A 27,852-nucleotide genomic window follows, 5' to 3' on the forward strand; every position below is an offset into this window, starting at 1 on the left:
TTGAATAAAGATGAGTGGGAAGCACAAAGGTCAGGTCTGGATGTGACCCAGAAACCGAATTGCACTGACCCAATATTTTGGTTCAGCTAGCCACAGATTGTGGGGTGCAGAGGGTGGTATTTTGGGTTTAGTGGTTTTGGGGAGAGAGAAGAAAAAAAAAAAAAAAAATCTGTTGTTTTGCACTTGCATTTTTTTAACACCACCGCCGCACCCACGTTCACACAGACACATGCGGGGACCCATTTTCTAGAAGAGCGTTTCAGGCCCACTGCTGCCAAAGAAGCATAAATACCTGTGTCTTGCAAACTGTGGGCACCACAGGTTTCGGCGCCCCCGCAGGGTCCCCCGGTCTCCCACCTCACTCCCCTCCCGGCCTCTCCTCCGTGGGGCTCCGACCCCCTCCCGGGAGGCGACTGTCGCGGCCCCCAGCACCCCACCACCACCCCCCCCAACCCGGGGAGCCGGAGCGGCGGCTCGCAAGGGGTTAAGCCTCTGAGTACCGACACGTTGAGGGGGAGTAGCCGGGACCGAGCAGCAAAAACATCATAGCACATTCCTGGGTAGTCCTCAGCTGCCAGCATCTGATTAAAACCATATCTCTCGCTGTGAGTGGCTAACTAATCTGAAGGCGAGAGTACAACCGATTATTTAACCGGGCCCCCGGACCCAGCCAGGCTACCAGCAGCAGCCGCCGGATCATGCACGGAGCGGCACGGATCTAGCCCGTAAGTAGCTTTGCGAGCGGGGCTCGGCTCCTGCAAAGCCTCCGGGGGAAGCGGGGGCTGGGGGGGGGAGCGGAGGTTGGTAGAACGGACTTGTCACCGCGGGGGGGGGGTGCTCTTCCCCGAGGAGCTGACAGCGTGTGCCTGCGGTGGGGGCTAACAAAGCGGGGCTGCTGCAGGTTCCGCCGGGCCGTGGCTCCGCCGGACTCGGCCGCTCGCATCTCCCCGCAGCCGCGGGCAGACAGCGGCGGCGGGGCCGCGTTCCACCGCACGAAGCCGGCGAGGTGGCGGCGGCGGCTCTGGCCGGGAGCCCGGCAGCGGCTGGGGCGGCCCCGGCCCCGCAGAAGGGGAGCAGGGCTGCGGGGAGCGCGTCCCGGCTGAGACGGGATGGAAGCCGCCGGCGTCCCGCTCCGGCAGGGCCGCGGGGAGCTTGAGCACAGAGCAAAATAAACGTGCGTTTTCATTTTTGTGTGTGGAGAGGGGGAAATTAAAGAAAAAAAAAGTATATAAACACTAAATTTCACATAAATAACTGATATGAAAGAATCTCTGTAGTAGCAGTGAGGAGGAAAGGGTTGGGATGCTGTGAAGCAGGGATGGGCTTTTGTTTTGTTTTCTTGGACAGAGCATCCTTGCTGGGTACCCCTCTGTCTGCTGGTGAATCTCAGGATGCTAATGTGTCTGTGGTAAATGGGTAGTTAAAGATGTCCAGGATTTTCTGGAATGAGTCTTCCACCTTGTCAGAGAAACTGACTTCTCAGCTGGTGAGACTTAAAGTCTAATGATCATCACATGATGACACTTATGTTGGAGTAGGGCCTGAGCTCTTAGCAGTAAGATAAATGCAGGTGTTGTCAATACAGCTGGCCTTTTCTATATCAGATCTCCTATCACTCAGATACACTGAGGTTAGTTACTTCAGCACTTACTAGGAAAGCATGCAAAGCCAGTGGTAAGGTAGGATTAACTTGAATATATTTTTTTTTTTGTGGGGTGGGGGAGAGAAACTGCTTTAATCTCCTCTTAGTGAAGGTAGCTTGCCTTAAAATGCTACAGGTTTTTTTCCTCATAAGTCTTCTGTAACTTCTATAAGCAAAGCTGCACAAAGTGAAGCAAATCTGAGAGCGTGTAAGCTTAGATTTGCCCACTGTATGCTAAGGAATAGGCATAACTATGCTTAGGGATGAGAACACCTGTGTAGCAGGCAAAATAGAGGTTTGGATTCAATTGGAGAAAAGTAGTTATGAAGCTACATATTCTATCTGGTGATGAAGAGTTATAAGGCACTGGTAAATTGAAAATATTGTCCTTTTGTCTGATAGTGACCTGTTAGGCAGTTACAATGCTAGCAGGCCTTCAGATCAGCTTCCAGTCAGACCTTCCAGGAGATGGGTGAGGCAGCAGGTGGCTAATTGGAGAGGTGAATCAGAATCCAAAGAAAATCTTTTCTGTTGAGAAGGGGGATTGTCTGAGGGAGTTATCCATCATGTCTGTTCAAAGAATCACTGCAGTTGCATCCAGCATAATGGTTCTTGAGGTATATATAATCAGGTTTCCAAAAACCTCTGAATGGTCTGAGGACATCGTCAAGTCTAAAGCAGAAATTTCTATTAATAGTAACTCACCAGAGTTTGCTTTTGGAGGAGGAGAACGGAGTTGTAGACATAAGAAGACTGTTAATGCTAAATGAATGTCAGGTGAACCATCAGAACAGGGGTTCAGGGTAAAATGGAGTGAATACCAGGTACTCCATGTCTTAAAGGTACTCCAAGTCTTAAATAAAGGAAGAGATGGTTCTTTTAAGGGCAATCTAAGAGGGTCTTGTGTGTTTGTCGCAGCAGACAGGAGAACAGTGAGTGCTACTCTAATAGTCCTGTGACTTATGATACTTCTCATCTCTTGTGCTCTTACTTCAAACAAAGCTATTAGCTGAGCACCAGAGGTTGGAAGGATGGGCCAAATGCCAAAGACTCTGCATGTTTCCTTTTGTGAAGGTAGAGATGGTTATTCGCTCTAACATGTGCCTTCTGCTATGCTTCTAAGTATCTCTCTACCTCTGCAGTACACAACCCACCTTCTCATTGAGAAGAGTCTTGCTTGTCAAAGTGCCTGCATAACCCTATTATTGGACACTGCAGACCACTAGCTGCTGTGGATATACTTCTTGCCTTTACTTCACAAGCAGCTATGGAAAGAAGCACTCTAAACAGGTGAATATAATATACACAAAGGGTGGCAAAAGAAGTTCTTAGTTTTTTGCCTCTGTGGGAAAGCAAATCAATGTACCTAGTGACAAGGAAGGGGGAATCGAGGGCTGATGTTTGGACAGGATGTTTAGGATAAAAAACATAGCTTGAGGTATGAAGTAAACAAAAGAGCATAATATACTGTAGTCACTGAATATTGCTGCGGAAACTAAGATTTTTCTCTCCTATTGATGTTCTTCTCTCCTGGTGAACTTTATACTTCTAGGACATTTGTGACCTGCTGGGTTAACCCAGTTCTTGGGAATGTTTGTGGACTTTATTCAGCAAGACTAGCAATATGTGAGCACTACAGAAGCATGAATTTGCTTGGACAATGAAGCAATAAATTCCATATCCAGAGAAAGCCAGCTTGCTCTGGAAACAGTACTGATGGTGCAAATCCTGCTTGCTGGCTAGATTCTGTCAAAAGAAATTAAGAGATAGCATGGAGGTAACTTGTAGTCTGCAAGGATTTTAGAGAAAAATCTAGATCTTGTCTGTAAAATAAAGGATTATTAGTAGAATCAAAACTCTGCCTTGTGGGTAGGGGAGGAGGAATGCTAAGAGGTCTTAATAAGCTTCTGCTCTGAAACACAGGCAGGAGCCACTACTCCTCTACCTTAGCACGGGCTCCACAGAAATACAACTTTGGGTTGTATTAGAAGGATCAAATAGAATAAGGTCTATGTACCATAAGTGACAAAACAAACTGACTTTAGAAAACTGGTTTTGAGGCTGTATCTGGGTTCAAGGGTCTCAGGGTTATAAAGAAGCTGGCTGAAGCATAGTGGCAGGCCTAGTCAATAGACAAGAGGTACCAGTTCCAACAGGATTAGCTTGTTTATACAAGCTGGGCAGCTGAGTGCTGAACAAAGCATCTTTTCCCATCTAACTCTTGTCAGTCCTGGTGGTAGGGGGCATAGACCATTTCAGTTCCACCCCCCTCCTGAAAGGATGTGCCTTGCATATGCTACGGAGTGCTTGAGGATGAAGTGTCTTGGATGAAATGTCCTGCAGACCTTTACTCACAGCTACCTGTGGGATTTCTTTTTCTTATAAACTTCTAATAAAGCTTCATACCTGGTGCATGTCACCTTAAATCTCAAAGCTTGGATGTTACAGGTCCAGTTAAGGACAGGCTATTGGCCTTGGAGCCGAATTTCCTGCTGCTTTGTTAGTTCATGTTGCATCCTTAAGCAATAAGATGAGAGGTGAAATACTTGATGAGGATTATCTCTTGAACAGAACAAGTAGGTCTGAGAGACAGGATAATAGACCTTTACCTTGGCAGTCAGGAGGCTTCCTGACAATTTCAACTAGGAAATGTCTCCTCCAGCAAAGTGTACTCAACTCTTAATGCTCATACATTACACAACAGCAAGTCTCCTCCTATAGAACTCTCATACCCTTGCCCTATGGCTAAAACGCCTATGGATGTTATTTTCTTCCTAGGAAGGGATGAGACAAGTTGCGAACACTAGGGATGCAGTGTTCATATTGCAATGTCTGTGTCTACCTTACAAACATCACTTGTGCTCTCTCAGAACAGGGTGACTTCTGCTTTAAGGGGGGTACTATACGAGTAAGAACTGGGGGGTACTATACGAGTAAGAACGAGTTTTGTAGTAGCTTGAATAGCAGATCTATTTGCAAACAGCTGTTAACCTGGCTGATGGGGCTTAAACTCTAGAGCAGGACTGAAGGCTGACACTTGTCCTTGCATGCCTCTGATGGTTGGGGGCATCTGCATAACATGATATCAAGACCGTCATACAGATAGAATCTTAGACAGCCTCATCAGGATTACTTTAGACTCTGGATTTAGGAGCAATAATGTAAACTTGCTCTAATGTACATCACAAACATGTGTAACTACAATTACCAATAGGGAAACTTCCTGCAGAGTCGTCATTTGTGAAACTTTACTAGTTGTTTAGTAGGATAGCTAATGAAGGAGCTGTAGCGTAGCTCTGAAATTCCTGGTTAATCCTCTTTTACTCTGGTATAGATCTCTCTGTATCACCTCTTTAGATGTGTGTCTGTCTTAGTTATTCATTGCCTTTCTTGTTGTATATACGAGGGAGAGCTGGGGCCCTTGGTAATGACTAATCTTGAAGGCAAGAGTAATCCTTGCATTAAGCAGTATGCCTCACAATACCTGAGGACTGAAATGGCTATAGAAGAGCCTGCCCTCATAAGGTGCAAACAGAATTTTCATCTGTCTTCTAATAACACATCATGAATGTAACTTGTATCTGTTACAAGAGACTGTATGGAGTGACTCTTGCGACAATGGCTGCTACAACAGTTTATGTCAAGGAGTGGCACGGTAGCTGGGGGCTAGGTAGAGGGTTTTTCAAATACTGCTGAAATTATTGTGTAAGGATAGGGTTTTGGCTGCTCATGGGATCATCAGACTGGGTAAGCAAACTACAGTACTTGACACTGTGGCCATGACTACATCATTTTAGGTTGGGTGAACACAAGAATAATACAGCAAAATCCTGTTGCTCATAGAGATACATTTGTGAACAGGTACAGAGCACTTACAGTTCAGCACAGGCTATACAGAACATATGCAATATCTCTCAGTACAGCTTGCACACACCCAAACTGTAAAGAGGGATAACTCTGCCAGCACTGGACAGTTAACAGCATGCAGCTGAAATAACCTATGATAACAGCTTCAATATGTGTCAAGCTCCTGCTCTGAGCAAGGGGGTGAAAAGCATGATTATTGGAAAGAGTCCTTCACTACGCTAACTACCAAGAGGATCAGAAACAGTCCTTCTAGGCAAGAGGGTGTTAGGACTACAGTTGGAAATGAAGTGTTTGAGCTGTTGTCTAGTTCAGAATAGTTTGCATCTGAGTAAACACTAGCTGCCTTGATTAACAACTGCTTTGCTTCCATATTGCTTGGTATATGCAGTGAGTGTCAATAAGTAGTATTGACAGAAGATCACTGTAGGCATACTGCTTGGGATTCCTCATCCTGTGAGAAGGCAGTTGACACTTTCCTGAGCAATTGCTGGAACAGACAACTGAACTCTGCTCAGGGGCCACTAACTTATGAGGCTGCAGCACTGGAAGGTGGGTAGAGTGATACAGAGGGGTGGCCTCTTAGTATGCTGCAAAGGATGCTGTGTTTCTGAAAGACTGATAAGAAGAAAGTTCTTTTAGATAATCGAAGTATGTAAACTAATAATAAGCCTGTACTACCACCTGAATAGCTATCAGGAAAGAGCATACGGGGATATCTGTCAATCTCTTTCTAAAAGAAGAATCTGGAATTCAGATGCCGGTATTACTAGTACTAGGAGTGAAGGCGTTTCTTAATCTAAGAAGTGAACTAATAGGTTGGAATGCTAGATGCTGAACAGATGTTGGAAAGGTTGCTACCAAGACTTGTTGCAAAATGCTGTGTTATTCCTGGAACAAATCATAATTTGAGATGGACCAGCTAGGTGTCTGGACTTTACCATTGGATACTGAAGTTCCTGGCTGAAGAATAACTATCAAACACACCATGACAATGCTGGTTCCCTTCAGCTTGAGATGTCGTCTTCAGGGAACCAGATAGCACTAGCTCATGAAAAGCATTTCACTTTCTTCCCTTAAAGTAAACAGAGGGCAATACTTCTTAGTCAGGTACAGCTTGTGTAAACTGGTCGTGACTTTTCCTGAGCCCTCTGTTCTAATATTCCTGCAACAGCTGTATTTATTTCCATGGCAAGTGGAAGAAAAATTCAAAATAGAGCTAGTGTGGTAGCTGGGTTGAAAAGTAACTAATTATCTCATCAGAAGTTATGTGTTCAAAAGCATAGTACAATAGGAAAAAGGTACTGTTCCAATTGCACCATGTGAACGGAGTGACCTGTTCAGTTCCAGCTGTTAACTTAGTGATGTTCACTTGGCTGTGATTCAGGTGTGCAGAAAACACTTTCAGGAACTTAGTTTGAATTTCTACATTCTTGCTAAAAACCAAACAGCTCAGAGGAGACTGCACTGATATGATGAGAACAGACTGTTCTGTTCAACTGATGAAATAGCAGTTGGCAAACTGACTGAAATGGTAAGACTTCTGTGTAGCTTCACAGGCATGATCCAGCACCAGCAACGGTACCTGCCAACATCTGTATCTGACATGACTAATGGGAGTACTAAGATCTTCATCTGCTTTGCCATTGATAACTAGGGGAAGGTAGCAGCGTGAAGGAGGTATTCCCTGATGTGTCCATTACCACACTTTTGTCCCACTAAGTAGATGAATGTCACCCTTCCCTGTTTCTCATTACTGGTTGTAATGATCAAAATGCCTGGACTATGTGCCATATCCTGCAATATGTAAGTATGGTTGTAGTTTATTCCTAAAGGGTATTCCTCTTGTCAGAGGAAGCCCTTGGCATAAGTCTGCCTTAATACCTCACAAACTATTGAACCATTTCTTAGGTGAGAGGTCAGAACATCAAACAGTGTGTAAAGCAAGTTGCATGAAAGAAGTTCCCTAAAGTAAAATCCTGTTGGTCTGGAAATATTCTGACTAACAGGCCATGGCTTAACTGAGGCCATGATACTAATCAAATGATTTCTTAACCATAAATCATGTTTCCAACTACCTACAGCCTAAACAAGACAGTTAAACAGGTTTTTTGAACTAAGGTTGAAAACACTGGTCTTGGTTTCTCTGCTATCAAGGAATCACAAAAGAAACTGAGTGGTGGGGGCATCACACACAGAATCACACAATGGTTTGGGCTGGAAGGGACCTTAAAGATCATCTAGTTCCAACCCCTCTGCCATGGGCAGGGACACCTCCCATTAGACCAGGCTGCTAATCTAGACTTTACTGATTGAGGGAATGACAGATAGCTTCACTTGTCAGGCAAGGCAGTTCAATGTCCTTTTCAGTTGTCTCTCTTACAAGACTAAACACAAGGGCTTGGGTTAGACTTAGCAGTATAGGAGCTTGTATTCAGTCATCTTTCTAGCAAATAATGCTGCTCTTGCATTCTACACATGGCGTAAACCAGAGGGGAACAGTTCCCAATCTGCCTATGAACTCTCTTCCACCACTTGCCTTCAAGCAGGTACTTGTTATTTACGTGTGAACAATACATAGGAGGTTTAACCTATGTGTAGGTAAAGCTACTATCTTTCAGGTATATTAGTTACTGGCTGTGTTGCTTCCTAACAGACTAATTCAACTGTTTTAATAGAGGAAACAAACTGATGGTAGTGCTTGGATCAGAACAAGCAACTGGAATTTTCCACCTAAATTGTAGTAATCTTGTGTCAAGTTACAGAAGGTTTATTCAACTTGAACTCTTAGACACTGTCAGATGCTAGAGCAATGGGTGTTCTAGTAACGAAACAAAATACTTAAGATGATATTTTATTTGACTCCTCAGCATGAATGACCCTGTTTAAAAGGCAAAAGTCTGAACAGCACATTCATGTGTTTCTGATTTATTAATGCACACCTAGTGCTTCTCAAGGCTACTTAGGGCACTACCATTGCAGTAGGAACTAGGCAGAAAATGTGATACTCAGTTAGGCATACGAGAATTTGTTAAGATGCAAATGTCAGTCAGTTATACAAGGGCGCACACAAGTGCACTATTATACTTCTAATGTGGGTGGAATGCCGCTAGTCAAGATAGTTCATTATTAGTAAATGTACATGGCTTTACAGCTCTGACACTTGCTAGTCATTGTATGTATCGCTGTTAGCCTTTTGTCTGTTTCCTCAGACTGCAAAACTGAAGTCTTCAGTTCACTCAGGTGGACAGCCTGTTACCAGCCTTCTGAACACAGCTCTCTGTCAGGAACTTGATGGCTAGAGATATTTCTAAGGATACACTGTGCAGGTCCTGATCCAACTTTCTAATCGGAAGAACTTGGCAAACTCTTTAAGAAGGCACATGTGAGGGAACAACCTGCCTTGGAAGCATGGTCAGCACTTGAACTACTGCTGTGCTTCCGGTTACTACTTCATCCTAACAGGCTATATTGCACTTGGCAGTAAAAGCTTCTCTTGTCCTCTCCTGGCCTCTCAGATTATAATTTGAGGTTAATATTTACAAGCAATAACTCTAAGCTGAATCACGCACTTGCAGTATCAAGAGACAAAGAAGGTGCACAGGCTGTGAAAAGGACAGAGTATTAGACTGCTAAGCAGATGTTTAGTTTATCTGCCTCGCCTTTGACTCTTTCAATGTCCCTAAACTCTTCTCAGACAAGTTTTCATCAACAAAGGCAATTCTCTTTGTCTGCTGAGGGGAAGAAGCCTGCCTGTCGGGTGAGGATTAGTGTCTGGTATTTAAATCCCATGACAGGCCACAGCCATAACGAAGATTCTCAATCCCCTGTGCACAGGACAAAAACATAACCATTAAGGGTAGCTACCATGTTGCCACCCGTTGCTGAAATATGGGATAATTGTGAAAGCATCTCTTAAGGGAAACAGTGTTGCTCAACAAAACTGTTTGGCGTGTGCTTCAAGTCTTGCTGAGAAACAGGTATTTCAAGGATGACTTGTCACTAACAACAGCTCTCCTTGTAGGCAGTACAGAGAAGACACCAAAAGCATGGTATGCCCAAAGTCTTAAGACCGACTTTCCCAGGGCAGATGTGTGGAAATGAAGTACAATGCTTGAAAGGAGAACTGCCTGACTTGAGACAGTAGGTAACTGCTCGTACTTCAAGGCCTGCGTGTTGAGGGCCTGAAATGGCCTTTCCCTAAGGAGTGATCAGCACTCGCTCTTCACAGGATAGTCTCTATGCGAAAGAAGGAAGACACTATTAGTGGTCTCTGAACTAGCCCTTTCTGGAGTAAATTGAAAAGAGGGTGAGCAAAATATGGCCTTTATCTACTGACACAGGCAAGAGTTGGGGTGCTTCTCACAGGGTAGCAACATCCATAAATCTGCAGTCTAAGACTTTTGAAATAGTGCTTTTAGCATAGGAGTTAAAATGAGACATTCAATTGCATAGCTAGTAATTAGGTTGTGGCAATAGCAATTGACTTATCTACGTGGAGAAGATCCAAAAGTCATCACTTAACGGTCTGCTGACATAGTTGCTGTGGGAATGATCTTGTTCTTCACTATGCCAGTATAACTGACGGCATGACTGTCCTTGCATAAAAGCACATGCATCTCCAACCTTGCCACACTGCTGGCTGGCTCGTTTCAGATGAACTTGGAATTCAAGTGTAATTCCATTCTAGTCTCTGGTTGCCTTACTCCTGCAGGCTGGGTAAGCAAATACTAAGGGACTGAGCACTGTGACAGGAAGCCTCCGAGCAAGACCTACAAAGAGAAGATTTTAATTTAATTCTAGTTACTTGCATGTAGAGCACACCAGCACTTGCCATTAAGGTAAGCTGAATTTAAGTGTGACAAAGCATATCATCCAAATTTAGTTGTGGCTGAGACTCGTACCGCAAGCAGGCTGGATTACTGCTAGTTCAAGCTACATAATGTTGCTCCTCACCCCAGTGAAATTTTAAGGTAAAGCCTGAGGCAACCTTATGCTAGTCTTGTGGCTTAACTAAGATGTCAAGAAGTAATTATTTAAAGTATGAATATGTATTAAGGCAGCCCTTGTCTATCTTTGCATTCTTAATTTTGTTTCTCTTGCTCCTGAGGTATGATTCTCCAAGACGTTGAGTTCTCCAAAGGTCTGATAAAAAAACTGCCATGTATTGTGAACTCCCACCAGATGAGATTAGCTGTGACAGTCCTCAGATAGGAGAGTAAACTTGCCAGAAAGCCCTCACTAACATTAACTTGCATTGCTAATGCTGAGAATGTGCTTCTCCACAGTAACCCAGGGACTATTTGCAAGGGTTCAGCCAGACTTGTGTGTATCCCTGCCCATCTTCCTCCACCTTGGGGTTTTGTGCTGTCTGGCTGTATGCAAATAAGTGGTCTGGCTTCCACAGGATGGAGGCAGATGGCAATAATGGATGCATGACTAGAGTTTAAAGATGGCAACTGCTCATCTGGATTGCTACCACTTTACAGTTGCCAAAATAAGGTTCTTGCTTGTGCATATTTACTCCTCCCTAGTTATTTGCTTGTTATTGCCTCTTTGCTTCAGAATGAGACACTTACTGTGGTTGTATAACAGCAGAGCTGGGTGTAGCTTTACCAATTAAATTGGGGAAGCAGAATCACGGACAGGCAGGACTTAGTGCCTTGGGGATGTTATTTCTTCTTCCAGCATGGAGCTGGGCAGAATGTCCTAAAGCTATGACTCAGCTCCTAGAGAGCAAATCTTAGCTCTGTTTTCTCCAGGCCTTTTCCTTCTGTTCTCTAAATAGTAACCTTCCAGATGTGGGTGGGTGGTTAACTAATGATTCAGCCTTAGCTCTGTCTTTCCTTCCTCTCTGTTTCTTAAGGCCTTGATAAATCTAGAGAGAGGCTCATCATGCTGAAGTCTAAAGACTATCTCCATCCAAAAGTATACCAGCAGGCAAGCTAGTTTAGTTTTAGAGGAGAATTCAGCTGTCTTTGTTTTACCTGTTTAATGTGTGTGATATTATTTTTATTTTTTTTTAATTGGCATGCTCCTTTTTAGTACTGGTGCAAGTAGCCTGCAAAGTCCCTGCTGACTGTAATAGCTTTTCTTTTTGCCTCTTTGTCTGAATGGGCACACAAGCCAGTCTTCAGGTGATAACACTTCCTAAATAACCATGGCCTGCTATATCAACTCTTCCTCTAACATCTGTTTCTACTCAGAATCACTTGAAGTTTTCACAGTGACACCTTTGTTCCCTTGCATCAGGTGTTCCCTAGCTGTGGCCACATTGTTTGCTTACAGAGCAGAATGGGTATAGCTGCCAGAGATCTTTCCCATATGAGCATTTTTATCTCTGATTTACTTGAGCAATGCTAAATGCAATTCACAAACCATCTAGTAAGCAGCTAGATCTAACTTTGCATATATTAACAGCTAGGTCCCTGAAGGCATCCCTCCTGGCTAAATGGAAATGGAGATTAAATTCTCTCTTAAAGTCCTAGGATCTTGTGTTCTTTCTAGGTTAGGAAGCAGTTAAGCATTGACATCCATTACTCTATAAGTGACAAGCTGGATGAATCAGTCTGTAGCTATTGATTTAGTAATGAATTGAGGGAAGAGGGGGAAGGCAGGAGTGAGAGCAGAACCTTGAAAGTAATTCCCAAGTAGTGGATAAAGCATTAGGTGTAACTAAGGCAAACGAGGAATAGGCTATTGAGAATTACAAACTTCTAATGCTAGAGGCTATGTAATGCTTCAGCACTTGTTTCTGGGTACATAGTATGTCTCAAATGTGTGCTGGATAAAAGGGGTGGCTTGGTCTGTGGCTGCTTGCCTGGATATAGGGGAAATTACTAGTAGAGGTTAACCCAGCTACTTAATCATCTAAACAATCTCTTGGCTTCATTTGTCACCCTAAAATTGAAGGCACTAACTGAAGCTGCTGCAATACCCCAGACAGAAGATTCATGGAATAGTTTCTGTAGCAGAAGTGAATGTCCAGTCCTTTCTGGCTGGGTATAGGTGACCTTCAGAACTCCATAAAGACAATATGAGTCCCTCTGTTTGGTAAGAATGAATCAATGCTTTGGTTGTGTATTAACAAAACATGGTGACTACAGACTATTTTTCTAATGTGTGTTATATCTCAGAAGCAAAAAGGTCTCAGGGCATAAAGTTAAGTCATACTAGTTCATAGTTGCTGTTAACTTGCAGGGGTTTCTTTTTGAAAAACGTGAGCTTGCTTGATTACTGTTAAGAGCGTGGGGTTTTGGGCTTTGTTTTGTTGTGTTTTCCTGGAACAGACTGTCTGCAGCCTAAGGAATTTATTTGCTTTTACCTGTTGGGTGGTATAACCTCAGACTTCTGCCAGTTATAGACACAAGAATAAGATCTAGTGGCCTCTTTTGGGTGTTCTGGTGTCATCTTCATGGGTGTTTGGAAGACATCTTTGCAAACATTTCTTGCATTCTCCCCTATCCTACTACAAAGATGCAGCTGGCAGTGCTGAAGGAGAATATAGCAAAATATCGGAGGTTCTATAAATAGCTTTAAAGGGTAAAAAGCTAAAGGTTGACAGATTAAAACGGGGTGATGCAAGTACAGCCTGTGGATGTAGGTCAGTGTGATCTACTGATTAGGTATTACCAAGGTAAGAGTTCATCACCTAGCGGACATAACTTGATACTCTGTGTAGTCTGAGATGAACAGACAGTGAGTCAGACTTTCTACATGATCACCACTAAAACTTTCAGGCCTTAGAGGGCTTCAGCATTCAGACGAACGAAACTGGACTAACAGGTCTAATAATATTTATTCTTCAGGGTAAAATATCAATCTGCCTACTTACTGTTATTTGAATTTTTAAAACCTACAGCAAGCAGAGCTGACCACCATCTCATCATGTCTACTGAAGCTGAAACTACTGCTATCAACACCCAGCCTGAGCAACAGGCTCCAGCAAAAGCACAACCTTCCAAGAAGGAAAAAAAGAAAGGTAAGAAATTCTTAACTCTTGAACACTTCCCTTAGTTAGTGCCCTTAATCTTTTGCACTTTCTTAGTACTAAGGTCACTCACAGCATAGTTAAAATAACTCTGATGTTTCAAGCTGGCTGAAAGAGTGAGTAAAAAAAATAAATCTAACTAGAGGTAGGCTTTTTTCTAGCTTTAAGCTCTAAAGCTCTCAGTTCCACTTGTTAAGTGACTCATTTGCTAAGCCTGACAAGTCCCCAAAAGTCCAGAGAAGTTAAAGCCTGATGAAGAGATGACCAGACCCAGGACCGTCCTGGTAGCTGGCAGTCTGAACCTGAACTTGCTTCCTCCCCTAACTCAGAGAGAAAGTGATGTGCTTGACACAGGTACAGATTCTAGTCCAGAGAAGCTAGAGAACCCATTTCATGAGAATTATTGTAGATCAGATAATAAACTTCTTTTTTTATGGATTAAGTCATGAAAGTATAATTACCTTCTACACAAATACATACCTAGGTATGTGCTCAGAGTATGTTTAGCATGCAGAGAAGAAAACCAAGCAGCCCTAAGAAGTAGTGAGAACAGCAGAAACAGCAAATACAGCTAAAATCCCAAGTGATTGCTGGGATGGGGTACCAGGACTACTTGTAGAAATTATGGTGCTGATAGAAAGTTCTAGCACAGAACTGGGAGATTCTTGCACACCAAGAAGAGAGCTGACTGCACCAGAACTAAGGGCTAACATCTGAAGGGCTTATTGAACATCCTGTATGGCCATGGAAAGTACTATTTCTGCTTGGTGTTTTTGCCTAGTACTTATGCGCACTTGTATGTTGCCCATAAATATTTCGATCTTTTATGTGGCAAACAATTTTGTGAAGTCCCCAGATATTAAGCACTGGGCAACACTCTCCGAACGGAGGACAAATTCTGCAAGAGCAGTGTGACCTTAAAGGAGTGACTATCTTGCAGTGCACACAGTACTGGAAAGACTAAGGATTGTTAGTCAGCTATACTCAAGGGACAGTTTTTTAGTACGGACTTATATGGTATATTTTTTTAAAAGATCTCAAAGCCATGACATAAACATTTCTCTCTCAAAAAAGCACAACCTTTTCTCTGTTTCCAGGGCCAGAAAAGACAGATGAATCTCTCTTGGCTAGATTCAAAGGTGATGGTGTAAGATACAAAGGTAAACTGATTGGCATTGATGATGTCCCAGAGGCAAGAGGAGACAAAATGAGTCAGGATTCAATGATGAAGCTGAAGGTAAGGGCTTGAGCTGCTATGTAAGGAACAACTGGGTGCCGTTTAGAAAGTAGATCAGTAGTCAATTTGGCACAACTTCAAATACTGCTTAATGGTAACATAGTAATAACAGTAATATCCATCTAGGATGGTGCTGTTATTACTTCTAAAGCAGTTCAAAGGGCAGTGTTTCTCTAATAGCTTGGGAATACGTTCCTTTGGGTCTCTTGTAGGCATCCAGTAGGGATGATAATAGTATGAACTTGATCACAAATAGTGACATTGGGGTTTGGAGGGGGAAGGGGGAACTCTGTGCAATTTAACACTGAAATCAAAGTTCAAGGTGGCATCCTGTGGTAACAGTGACACCAAGAGATAGGCCAAAGAATAATTGAGACCTTGTAGCAGCAAAGATGATTTCTTCTGGAGTGCAGGACACTCATATATAGCTTCAATCAGGCCAGGAAAACTGGTAAAGATGCTGCTATTGCAGCAGTTTTGTGAACTAAGATAAAAAGTTTTAAAGCTCCAAAACACTTACAGAGGAAAGACAATCTAGTTTTGAGGTATTGCTTCAAAGCTAGTCAGGCATATGTTCCAAGAGGAATGCTGCTCTAACTGTACAGTTGCATAGGAATAACTAGATGAGCACTAGTACAGTTACAGCCATAGGCTTAAGAGGAACGTAAGGAAACAAATTAAAGCTCAATCTAACAGATGTCTCATCAATACTCTTGACATTCACCTTCTTCAGGGAATGGCTGTGGCAGCCCGTTCCCAGGGTCAACACAAACAGAAGATCTGGGTGAACATCTCCCTCTCTGGCATCAAGATAATAGATGAGAAAACTGGGGTAAGTAAGATATGACTTAATCGCTTAATGTGATTCTTAAAGCAAGTGAGGTGCTTGGACGTTAGACCAATCTGAACTGGATTCATTAGTGGCATTGCACACATACCTCCACCCCTCCCACATATAAAAATTGGCTTCTGAAATGGGTTGTAATGCTGAAGCCTCCTGCCAGAAAGATAGCTACATCCTATTGCGGTTAGTCAAAGGCTGATAAGTCTGAGTCTTGAACTGAAGCCTTCTAACAGTCTCAATGATTCTAACTACAGAGAAGAGCTGCTATCATGTCTCCAGCAATTTAAACCAATAGGGTGTTGTTTCTTTTTTTCCCAATTCTAGGTCATAGAGCATGAGCATCCAGTAAATAAAATCTCCTTTATTGCTCGTGATGTAACAGACAACCGTGCCTTTGGCTATATTTGTGGGGGAGAAGGCCAGCACCAATTTTTTGCCATAAAAACAGCACAACAGGTATGGATCAGGCACCCTTTTCCACTTGCTATGAGTAATGCTGTTGTATAAACACTTAGCATGTGACAAGGATGTCGTGTTTTGCTGGTAGTCTTATATTCTTGAGTTGAATAGCCAGAGCTTCACGTAGCATTAACAGGAATGATGTTAGAACTCTGCTAGTCTAGTTCTGGTGATGCTTTGTCTTGTGCAGCAGTGAAAACAGACTTATTCAATTGCAATAGTGTTTCTGGGGCCAGTGAATGGCAGGTCTGGTCCTCCTAGAGTTACTTCTGGGACGAATTCTGATCCTTCTGTGATAAGTTTCCCCATGCAGAAATCCTATCCGCAGGGTTTGTCTCTGAAGAGAATACGTACATAAGCAACATTGGAAACAAGCTACTTGGAACTATTGCAGAGTATTATGCAGATTTCTAAATTCCCTGAACTTAAGTTAGATACTTATAATTTATTAGCTTGTCTTATAATGTCTTTTAATAGTCACTATGACTTGACAAGCCAACATTTCAAAGGTAGTAACTTCTTCATACACATCCCTGTCTGCCCTCATGGAGAACCTGTGGGCAGTTTCAGACCCGCTAGAGGCGGGACTGAGGGGCTCCTTGTTGGAGCACACTACTACTGTAGTAGCAGCTGTAACACCCTCTCCTAAGCCTGGTTTATTAGTTTATCAGGGTCCTGTGTTGTATTGGCTTCAGTGGAATCACAGGTTAAGTACAAAAGCCTTCAGTGTGTGCTCTGGAGTTGAGCCTGTTCTCTCGGAGCTTTTCACCATAGGGTGCTGCTTGCCAGCCTGTGAACTTAGCCAAGTTGTAGACAAGTCTTGACTTGCTGACAGTTGTTTTTAACACAAACTTGTCTAGCTGAAAAGTAAGGTCTTCTGCAGATCTAGACTGTTGCAGCTATACTGTGTGTCGAAATTGATAACTCTTGAAATGGCTTTTCCTGCAGTTGCATGTTTAAAACCCTTGGTTAGGAGGATGATGCTCAGACGTAAACAGTGAGATCTGTTCAACAGATTATCTGCTTGAGAAAAAGCTAGTGGCTGAACAGAGGGACTTGGTCCTACTCTAGACACTGACACAGCTCTACGTGCCTCAAGTAAGGGTTCCAAATCAGTACAGCTGAACCTGCCACCATGTCAGCACCCACTCAAACATCCTCATTAATGGGTGTGCAGGGAGTCCTGTGCCTTTCTAATTCATGTGAAATTTTCATCCTGATACAGATGTCAGCTTTAAGTGGTATCTGTTCTGCACATTTGAGGTGATGATCATCTTATGTTATGCCTGCCTCACTGATATACTATTTGCATCCAGTTTAAAATAAATGTAGTATTAGCTACAGAAGCTTTCTCCAGGTTCAGTGTTGGCGTTGGTAGAAAACAGATGGATGCAAAATGTTTTTCCTCTCATGAGACTACCACAGAGCTTAGATAAACTTTGCACTTTTGGGCAAACTTGATTAGGACTTGCCATGCACTTAGGAAATACTGCACTACAAGCTTTTTAGCAAAAACATAGCAGGCTTAGCACAAATACAGCCACTTTCTCCATGGTATTAACAACAGTTCCAAGCTGGTTTTGCCCCATTACCCTTGTATTCTGCACAAGCTCTGTTGTGTTGGAGACTAGACAGTCCTTTAAACTCTTGCTTTTCCTGTTATCTCAACCTTACTGTTCACCATTTAGGGAATTTTGTCTTGCTGCTCCCTGGACTTCTACTGAAGCAAGCTGTGAAGTACTATATGGCCTAAAATCTGCATTCTTTTTCAGGCTGAGCCTCTAGTTGTTGATCTTAAGGACCTATTCCAACTAATATATAATATGAAGAAGAAGGAAGAAGACGACAAGAAAAAAGTGAGTAAGACTACCGAAACTGCATCAGTCTGCATAGAAATAAAGCTTGCTTCAGCTTTGGCTTGGCTTTTGGGCTCATGTAAGACTTGATACTGAGGTCTGTCTAAATCCAGGATCACTTGAAGCTATCAGCTGGTAGTTGAAACAGCAGTTTGATTGCCTCCTAGATCTGGTATGCTCTCCAAAGTGAGAGCCTTTGGATATTCTGCATGATGACTAGGTACTAAAAGCCTTGTTTTCTTCTTTAGAGTGAAGAAGCAAGTAAGACTGAGGTAAGTCGCTCCAACTGAGCCTCAATTGATTAGGCATGCTGCTGCAACACAACTAGTTTTGAATTTGTTTACACTGCCAGCATTACGGAGGCAATGTAAGATCCCAATTACATTGAAATGGGATTAAAATGGGCCTACAGAGCTAGTACTGAGTAGTGATCTCCCTCATACTTAAGTCCTTCCACCACTTGCTCTTTGAAGCCTGCAAGTCCCTTGCTTAAGGCAAGTTCTGATATTCTGATTATTGCTGACACTGTTATCCATCTATTACAGAATGGTAGCAAAGCACTACTTGCTGATAAAGCTGACAAAATGAAACTGGTAGGTTAAATTTTGGAACTTTATGCTGATGTCAAAAGCAGTTCATAACTGACTGTCTCCCCGTTGTGTGGAAAATGCAGTATTTATAGGTGTGTTTACAATATATTTGCATAATAAGTGATTCTTGCTCTTACAAGAATTCTAACAGATACCAATTCCTTCAATGTTTCTGTCTTCAAGGGAGCTGACCAAATGGACTTGTTTGGGGATATGTCAACTCCTCCTGATATAAGCAGTCCCACAGTGAGTACAGTCTAGACTATCTATTATGGTTCTTGCTTTGAGACCAAACTTAGTCCTAGCAATAAGATCTGTTTTTACCCTGTTAGTCCTGGTTTCTGGTTTCACTGGGCCATCTGTCTAGCTACTGTTGTACTAGTGTCTTAGGGATGTAATAGTAACTTCTTACTAACTAGAGTAGCTAATGTCATTCTTACCCAACAGATTTCACTGCAGACTGCATGACAGAGATAATCCTATATTGTTAGTCACAGAGTGTTTTGGGGTGGAAGGAACCTTGAAAACATCTAGTTCCAAATCTCTGACATGGGCAGGGACACCTCCCACTAGACCAGAGTGCTTAGAGCCCTGCCCAACCTGGTCTTGAACACTTCCAGGGATGGGGCATCCACAATTTCCCTGGGCAACTTGTTCCAGTGCCTCACCACCCTCACAGTAAAGAATTCCTTCCTAATATCTAATCTAAATCTACCCTCTTTCAGTTTAAAAACATTACCCCTTGTCCTATCGCTACAATCCCTGATAAAGAGTCCCTCCCCATCTTTCCTGTAGGCTCTGTAGTTACTGGAAGGCTTCTACCAGGTTTCCCTGGAGCCTTCTCTTCTCTTTATGCTAAATAACCCCAGCTATCTCAGCCTGTCCTCACAGGGGAGGTGCTCCAGCCCCCAATCATCTTTGTGTCCCTCCTCTGGAACTACTCAAGCAGGTCTGTGTCTTTCTTACGCTGGATGCCACAGAGCTGAACACAGTACTCCAGGTGGGGTCTCAAGAGTTGCTGTTGTTTAACCCCAGCCAGCAAGTAGAACCTGCAGCCACTTGCTCACCTTCCCCCTCTTCCCCCACTAAAAATGGGGGGAGGGTGGGGGGGGGAAAGGAAGGAAAGGGAGGGAAAAAACCCCTCGTGGGCTGAGATAAATACAGGTTAATAGAAACAATAACAGAAAAGGAAAAATAACAACACCAGGTCACTCTCACTGCCTGGTGAATTGGCACTGTCTGAAGCAATGATGGTGGATTCCTGCCCCCTGGCTAACCCCCACTTATATATTGAGCATAACATCTATGGTATGGAATATTTCATTGGCCATTGCATCATTCTGTCTGTTCATCTATGGAAAGCTGAAAAAAGTCCTTGAATAGTGTAACTATCACTTAGCAACAACTAAAAACAATAGGTATTATTGATGTTCCTTTGACAGCAATTACTAGAAAGAAAATTAACTCTTTCCCATCTGACATGAGGACAGGAGAGGGGGGAAAATCACCTCATTCAACCTGCTGGCCACATTTCTCTGAATGCAGCCCAGGATGCGATCTGCTTTCTGGGCCGTGAGTGCATATTGCTGGCTGATATTCAGTTTTCCATCCACCAACACCCCCAGGTGCTTAGCCACATGGCTGCTTTCAATCCACTTGTTGGTCAGCCTGTATCCACGTTTGGAATTGCCCTGACCCAGGTGCAAGATCTTACACTTGGCCTTGTTGAATTTCATGAGGTATGCATGGGCCCCCTCTCTAGTCAGATGTCTTAGAAATGCGTGCTAGCAGTACATGCCTCTGCTGCTATGAGAACTATTACAGAAAGTCTGCTAAAGACTTTTAAAGCTGAAGCTTGTTTTATGGGGAAGTGAATCCTTAAGTAAGTCCCTCAGAGTGGACTCCTGGCCATTCTAGATGAGTAGCCCTAGCTCAAGATGTGGCGTAACTCCACAAAACTCTGCATAAACTGTGCCATAGCTCAGTATGATCCCAAAAATCCTACTGGGTTATTCTGGCACTGTAAGCCACCATCAGCCAAGATAAAACTGGTGCTGTCAATCTAGCTAGTGACCAAGTGTTACCCTTCTACTGCCTGCTTGTTGGAGAGGTGGCATGTTAACATCTTCCACTGGCAAATAGCTCTCCAGTCTTGCTCCTAAGCTGAGACTACAACTTGAAGTCACGCTAAGGCAGTGTGATTTCACAACTTGTCAAAACAAAGGACTGGAACTGAAACAGGGGTTCTTGACTGAAGTGAAAGCCTAGGTGTAATTAGTGCCTCATGACTCTGCAGTCTCTAGGCTATAGAACAAGCACCTGATATTTAACTTAAGGGATCTTAAAACAGGTGCTTTTAGCATTGAGTTCTGAAACTAAGTAGCTGTTATTTGACCACGGCTGTAATGCGTGCTTTAATTACCTATAAGATGAAGCTCTGGTGCAACTTCACTGTGATGCTGAATACTTATTTGTATAATGTATTGAATACTAGGATCTCTCCTTTTGCAGCTGTTTTTCTAGAGCTTGTGTACTATGCAGCGAGTCCTACATAAAACTAATTTTATTTTTCTTTCTGAACAAATAGGAAGCTAAAGAGATTCTGTTAGTGGATCTAAATTCTGAAATTGAGACAAAACAGGCTTTTACAAAAGAGGATCTCTTCTCGAATGGTATCACAACTTCTCTTCCACAACCAAAGCCACAGCCACCCTTCTTGCCTGAGAGTTCTCTCTCTACCAATCTCAGCTTCTTTCCTACACCTAATCCAGACCCTTTCAGTGATGACCCTTTCACACAGCCCGACAAATCTGCACCAACATCACTTGATTCTCTAAAATCTGCTGATCAGAAGAAGGAAAGTCTGAGTACCTTGACACCAGTGGGTAATGGTGCTCCAAACAATGATGTCGACTACTTTGGTAAAGAGTTTGACCAGATTTCTAACAGAACTGGCAAACAAGAAGCACTAACAAGCCAGTGGCCACCTGAGAGTAAGTCACCTGCAACAGGAACTCCAAATGGGGTACCAGAAAAAGAACAGAATGGCTTTCTTAAAGTCCCATCAAACCTGTTTGCGGAAGGTCCTTCCACAGGAGTACCTCTGCAGAACGGAGTAAAGCTGGATTCTGAAAGCAATGTCCAGCTAATGTCACATGAGTCTATAACAATTAGCCCACCACCACAAAGTACGAAGCCAGGAAGAGGAAGGAGGTCTGTCAAGGTGAACAATGTTCAAGTAATTAGTGGTGTTATGCATGCTCTTATTTAGGGAAGCTGAGTAAAGGAAGGTTTTCTTTCTTCATACTGTGTAAATGGCTAAACAGCTTGCAACACATGTACTTCTCTACTTGCCATGCTCACCCTAACCTCTCTGCAGCCATGGTAAATTCTAATATTTGTGAATGCTTCATAGTAGCTATGGTGACTAAATTATATGCTCTCTTCTTTAATGCTGCCATACTTCTGTAAAGGGCTGGTAAGTATGCTGCTACATCATATATTGACACTTGATAGAATGCCAGAAGCTGTTATGATAGTAATGAAGTACTAGGACTTGCTTGCAGAAATCTATGTAGTTTCTCCGTACGTGCTACTGAGGTCAATCTCAATGACTTGCCTGATTAGACACGGGATGTCTTGGGGTCAGCTGCATTTGTCTTGCACTCAAACGATGCAAAACTCTTGCTAACCTTGCCAAAACTCCAGGGGTCGCTGCAGGCCGAGGAGGAACGTTTAGCGGGGTGGGGGACAGAGGGGAGGTCGTTATGACAGCAAATAATTCAGTGACTTTAAGTCTTATTCTTCTGCTGTTGACTTGTGACTGCTATATATGATACCTACTTAATGCCATGCATCTCTGTAAGCCTGAAAAAAATGGTGAAGTTTGACACTCTCATACTTGGTCTCTAAAGGATACATCAAAGCTCCCCGCTCTGCTGTAGCTGAAATAAAAGCTTATAGCTCTGGAGTTAGGGAGTCTTGATCATGCTAGCATGTGTTCTGCCATGCCATCTCAAAAGCTTTTTTTTTTCTCTCTCTAGACTTCATCGAATGACTTATTTAGCTCCGACTTCTTTGTGCCGACTACAGAGTCCCTTGGTTTGACCTCAGTGGCACAGACAGGACCTCTGCCAACTAGGGCACTGGATCTCTTCAAAACAAATCCTACCACAGCACCTCCATTGGTTTGTCTAGGTTAGTTCACAAAGTGAAGGTCTTGCTCTAGTCTAAGATATCTGCTAACATCAAAACAGGTGTTTGATTTTCTTTTACTTCATGCCCTTTAATTCATGTGCTGTTTGCCCTAAACTATTAAGCTCTGTGAATAGAGGCCTAAACTCTGCTTCCTTAACTAGAACAGGGTTTCTCGCTTAAAGTTTTTTGCTTAAACTTTGACAGCAGATTGCTCCTTTGGGTACACAAGGTTCAAGTGAGCCAAGCACAACTTGAAGGGCTAGGGTAACACTGCTGCAGTCTTAATAATCATTTACACAGAAATGACTGTATCGCAAATAAATCTGTCACTTCTGTGCTAGGACTATGTTCCTCCTCTTATATTAACCTCCATTCTGTTCTTCCAGGATTGAAATGGAGCAATGCAAAAAATGATAACCCCCTTTTATCCCATCCACCTACCCCCACACACCAAATGACTTGATTTTTGAGTGTAAATAAACAGATGTTTGCAAACAGTACATGAAAAATGTTTTGCTGGTACCCTAAGTGGAATTGATACACTCTTGCTTAAGGTCTTCCTTCAGACCACTGAAGTGCTGTGTAATAACAATCTTCCCCCAGGTGGCTTGCCAGTAACCCCATCACCATGGAATGCACAGGCACCTGTCTTCACTCAGGCTGCATCAGTCTTTCCTGGGTCTATGGTGCCTGCTCAGCCTCAAGGATTTACTCAAGCCTTTGGTAGTCATGCAGTGCCAAGCTGGAACCAGCCTGCATCTTTTAGTCCAGCAGCCACTCAGTCCTCTGGTCTCTGGGCACAGCCAGCACAAGTTTCATCTAGTTCATGGGCACAGCCATCCGGTGCTGCAAATCCTTTCCAGAGTAGTGTGTTCCCATCTTCAACACTACCAGCTCAGACACCATCTGTACTGTCCTCTGTGTCAACAACAACTAGCCCACCTCAGCCACCACCTAGAGCTGCGCCTCAGAAGGAGCTATCCAAGAAAGAAAGTGATGCTTTTATTGCCCTGGATCCACTTGGTGATAAAGAGATGAAGGATGTCAAGGAAATGTTCAAAGACTTCCAGCTGACAAAGCCACCTGCAGTACCAGCAAGGAGAGGAGAGCAGCAAAGCCTTTCAGGTGCTTCTGGAGCTTTCAGCAATTATTTTAGTAGTAAAGTAGGCATTCCTCAAGATAGTACAGATCATGATGACACAGAAGTTAGTAAGCTGTCTGCCAAAATGACTGGGAAAATCTCTTTTCTTTTTTTTTTTCTTCTGCTTGGATAGCTGCTCAGGGATTGGGATGGCTGATCACTACTCTTCTGGTAGAACTAAGTTAGATTTAATAGTTACTGAAACAGAGGGTTGAAGGACTGTCTCCCATAATAATGTTACAGAATTGATCGATGTCAGTGGCCAAACACTGACACCTAGTGCCTAAACTAGTTGACTAGAATGAGGTAAATGAGGCATGTACAATGTTAGAAGTCCTATCTAGCTTAAGTGTAGTGAGCGACAGGCAGGAGATAAAATTTTGAGGTCACTCAAAAGTAATTCCATGTGTGGGTTTGTTGTGTGTCTAATTAGGTGAGCTTGGGCTTTAGCTTTTGGTTGCTATACAGGGAGACCTGAGTACTGCTATAATCACTTAACAGCTTTACTTTCTTTTCCTTAGAACCACCAAAGCCTGCTCCCCGACAAAGTGTGCTGCCAGCTGATGGCCTGTTTGAAAGTCAAGCTAAAACAGACCTTTTCACTGTCTCATCTGTAAGTAGTAAAAAAAAATAAAAAATAAAATCCCCCTCATCCCCACAAAAATACAAACCCAAAAAACCCAAATTTTCTTTCCTCTTAAAAAGAGAGATGCCTGTGTTTGAGCATTGGCTTAGTTCTGCTTTAGAGGCTGTGGAACAAAACTTCTTACGTGTCTGAGTCTGGTATTTAAACTAACAGAGAGCATTTCTTGTAAGACAGCTAACTAAGTGTGATTCCATTTGACTGGGGTCCATAACCAGTTCCTGAAGCTGCAAGCCCTAGCAGGAAGTTCCTCAGTATTGGGAGCTTCTACAAAAGACTGTAAAAAATAATGTAGCTGGGGAAGCCTTCCACTTTGATTGTGCTTACCTTTCTGTGGAGTAGACTGAGCACTGTGGACTGTGCAGCTCTTGCTGAACAAATGGGACGCTCCCATGTTCAGTACCCCCCAGGGGAGGAAGTAGCTTAACCACATCACTCCATTTGGGATGTAGCACTTGAAGTCCTTGGTGGAAACTCCGGATCAATTCCAGAATGCTGACTTCAGATATCTAGCATTTGGCTGAAACAGATCTCATCATGACTATGCTGGCTTAGCTCCAAATGAGCGTGTAGTAAGCACACACGGTTTTTCTGAAAGATACCTTGCCTCAGACTAGGATAACTGCTGACACTGCTTTAAAGCCCTTTTCTCATGTTAAAGCAGTGCAGTTGATGTGTATTTAGTAGGGACTCTGCAGTATTCTTTCCAGAAGGTGTTTGCGACAAGAACTAGCCGATACAACCATGCAGAGTAAACCTGGTGAAACCTGGAAATCCACTAAGAGCCTATGATCTCTCTTTCCACAGAAGGAATCTCAGAAACCACCTTCTGGTCCTTTTGGTGACCCTTTTGGTAATCCATTTGCATAGATCAGGTAAGTATTTCACTAATAAGACGCCTACTTTATTCTCAAAATTGATTCTGAAAACCTTTGGTAAAGAGCTGGCTAAAAACTACACTACCTTAATCTAAAGCTCCTCTGAAGTATGGCGAACAGTTCTGCTGGGGTACCTCTACTCAGACATGTACATAGCTGCATTCTGGCTAAGCCTAGCCAGATTCACTTTCTTAGAAATAAAGATTTGATTCTTCCATTGACTTAAGTGTCAAGCCCACAAGAGATCTAGATTTTCTTTCTTTGAGGAAAGTTAATGAGTAAATATGTAGTGCAAAACTCAGAGGGGCTGACTAATTTCCTCTAGGTAGCTCTTTAGGAGAGTGTTAGCACACAATGCCCCATACAGCTTTCTGAAGTTTAATCCCCTAAATAATTGTGGGTATGTACTCTGGGTGAACTGGAGTAAAAACAGAATAGGGGCTTTTATGAGAGCTTTTGTTACTAGAAACTAATGTAACCCAAACTCTCACACCATTTACTAGAGAACATGAACTGTCAAACTAGCAAATCTATTCCCCTGTCACACCTCTAAGTCTTCCCCTGAAATACTGTCTGGCTTCTAACAGAAGACAAATGTTACTATTTATTGCTTTAGTTTTGTTCTTAGTGACTGTAAGCTAGTTTAAGCAATAAAACTACATCTTATAGCGAACCTAACACCAAGTCCTCTTCATCATACTAGGCATAACCAGAAAAGGACAAATGGAATAACTGGACCTCTTCTCACCATGATTGTTCTACATGTTTCACTTTGCTGTCTGCCACTCTTGCTGCCATTCCACGGTGTCTGTAATCTAAAGTACGTCCAGGTGGATTGAAACGCAAACCCTCAAAGAACATGCTGTGAAGACGATAATTCAGGGCAAAGAAAATGGACAGTTGGACTGGTGCTGGAGACACAAATTCAAATTTGGGGATATTAACTTTACTTTAGTTCTTTGCAGTCTTCCACAGGAGAGCTTAGCAACACTAAGTCATGCATCTTGTAAACATGGTTACCACAATTCCTCTTTCTGTAGCACTTCCTGTCCTAAAATATAGGAACTGAATGTACCTAGGGAAGGAGTGTTGCATTGATAGAAGGGAACGGAACTAGTAGCTAAGATTCCACACCTTAAACAACTCGGTCAGTTGCCTGTTGTCACAACAGCAGCCAGTTGTAAAGGTAAGTGGACACCACTCAGTTCTGATTGGTGACTGGAGGTATGACTTAGTCTCTGAGCCACAAACATGTAAACTGTATGGTGGGGGAAAGAACATCCAATACTTGTCTATTTAACTAAAGGTAAAAGTATCATTCTGCCATAAACGTGTAATAAAGGGACTAACTGTGAGGTCTGTAACAGTACTGCTGGAGTCCTGAGTACTAGGGGTCTACACTGTAGGGTCAGATAAGCTGAAACAATTGTTGCAGGACACTGAGGTAGTCATGGACACTAACTGTTGTCTTGGTGCTAATACGGCTCTTTTCAGGGAGGGAAAACTACTAGGATTACTCTTCTGTTAAGGTGGTTTGGCAGACAAATGGAACAAGCAGATAGGCTTCTTGCATATATCTCAGTGAACGTCTCTGATGTCGCTCAGTTTGAGTTGTTACATGGTGTAGCGTGGCATGTGTCCAGTATGTTAAAAAAGCAAAAAGACAATCATGGCTTCACTCCGTGCCTAGATTCCTTGTGAACAGATGCACCACCTCTGTGCCATTAATGTGAGGTAGTCCTCCATCTCTTGAAAACCATGCCTTTTCTAAAGAGCCTCTTTACTAACAGATCCTTTAAGCAGTTGGTTATAACTGACTGTAACAGCTCCATTGTTGGCCAGTGGTGATGTCTGATGTGTCAGAGGTTTTTCTGTTAATACTAAGTATAAAATTGAAATAATATTGTTAAATCAAATGCCTAAGCAGTTGCTGGAGACCTAAGAAAGTCAACTTGAATACATCCTGAGTACCAATTCAGACAGTCTTGCAATTAGTCTTGTATAGAAACCTCTCTTGCACTTTCTGTAATGCAAAAAAAAAAAACCAAACTAAAAAAACTATGAATTTAAGTATTTGTCTCAAACTGGAAATGTAGAAACTTATGGATGTTACACTGTTATATAAAACTGTAGTATCTCAAGTGATGTTACCTAATGACATTAAACACAGCAACTCTTCATACCAACCAACCATCAGTGTGGCTGTTGATTCTGTCCTCCATAACTCAATCTTGTGTTCTAATTGACAGTAGGAGTTCAGAGCATGCTAAGAATTGTTTTCTTGCAGGTTCTTACTATAGCTGTCTTATAGCAAGGTCTTAAGTCTTTCTGTAGCTTCTTGCATCAGGCCTGTTCAACAAATGCTATCCTACAGTAAAAAATAAAATCCTCAGCTGACCTAGTAAACTGTTGCTAGAAGCTTGTCCCATTAGCTGCTCGGCCGGAGTTTGCTGCTACTAAACAAGCCTTCTTGTTCCCTTCTGCAGGACCATGGAAGTTAGGTACTTAAAT

General features: G+C 42.8%; 1 protein-coding gene across 7 annotated transcripts; it reads left to right on the forward strand.

Moving 5' to 3' along the window:
• The first annotated feature begins 532 nt into the window (after positions 1-532).
• Positions 533-27,531, forward strand: DAB2 (DAB adaptor protein 2). 7 transcript variants are annotated; one of them, XM_054185331.1, is made up of 17 exons: positions 533-725; positions 9,531-9,649; positions 10,221-10,347; positions 13,368-13,487; positions 14,594-14,733; positions 15,467-15,565; positions 15,902-16,033; positions 17,809-17,892; positions 18,141-18,164; positions 18,438-18,485; positions 18,666-18,728; positions 21,070-21,705; positions 22,526-22,679; positions 23,283-23,804; positions 24,342-24,433; positions 25,271-25,338; positions 26,045-27,531. In XM_054185331.1, exons 4-16 carry the CDS (start codon positions 13,394-13,396, stop codon positions 25,331-25,333), a joined length of 2,151 nt encoding a protein of 716 aa, XP_054041306.1. In that variant the 5' UTR covers positions 533-725; positions 9,531-9,649; positions 10,221-10,347; positions 13,368-13,393; the 3' UTR covers positions 25,334-25,338; positions 26,045-27,531. The 7 variants fall into 7 exon arrangements, with proteins under 7 accessions (XP_054041306.1, XP_054041304.1, XP_054041303.1 ...); XM_054185329.1 differs by lacking the exon at positions 10,221-10,347; XM_054185328.1 differs by lacking the exons at positions 9,531-9,649; positions 10,221-10,347 and having other exon boundaries at positions 534-725.
• Positions 27,532-27,852: the final 321 nt, after the last annotated feature.

The sequence above is a fragment of the Rissa tridactyla genome, chromosome Z (genome assembly GCF_028500815.1).
Source record: "Rissa tridactyla isolate bRisTri1 chromosome Z, bRisTri1.patW.cur.20221130, whole genome shotgun sequence".
NCBI lineage: Eukaryota > Metazoa > Chordata > Aves > Charadriiformes > Laridae > Rissa > Rissa tridactyla.

What these genes read in the sequence shown, in the direction of transcription:
- DAB2 (XM_054185331.1), top strand. Translation starts at nt 13,394, where the DNA reads ATGTCTACTGAAGCTGAAACTACTGCTATCAACACCCAGCCTGAGCAA. An exon ending in AAGCTGACAAAATGAAACTG is followed by an intron (nt 18,486 to 18,665) that starts GTAGGTTAAATT and finishes TCTGTCTTCAAG; the next exon opens with GGAGCTGACCAAATGGACTT. An exon ending in CTGATATAAGCAGTCCCACA is followed by an intron (nt 18,729 to 21,069) that starts GTGAGTACAGTC and finishes CTGAACAAATAG; the next exon opens with GAAGCTAAAGAGATTCTGTT.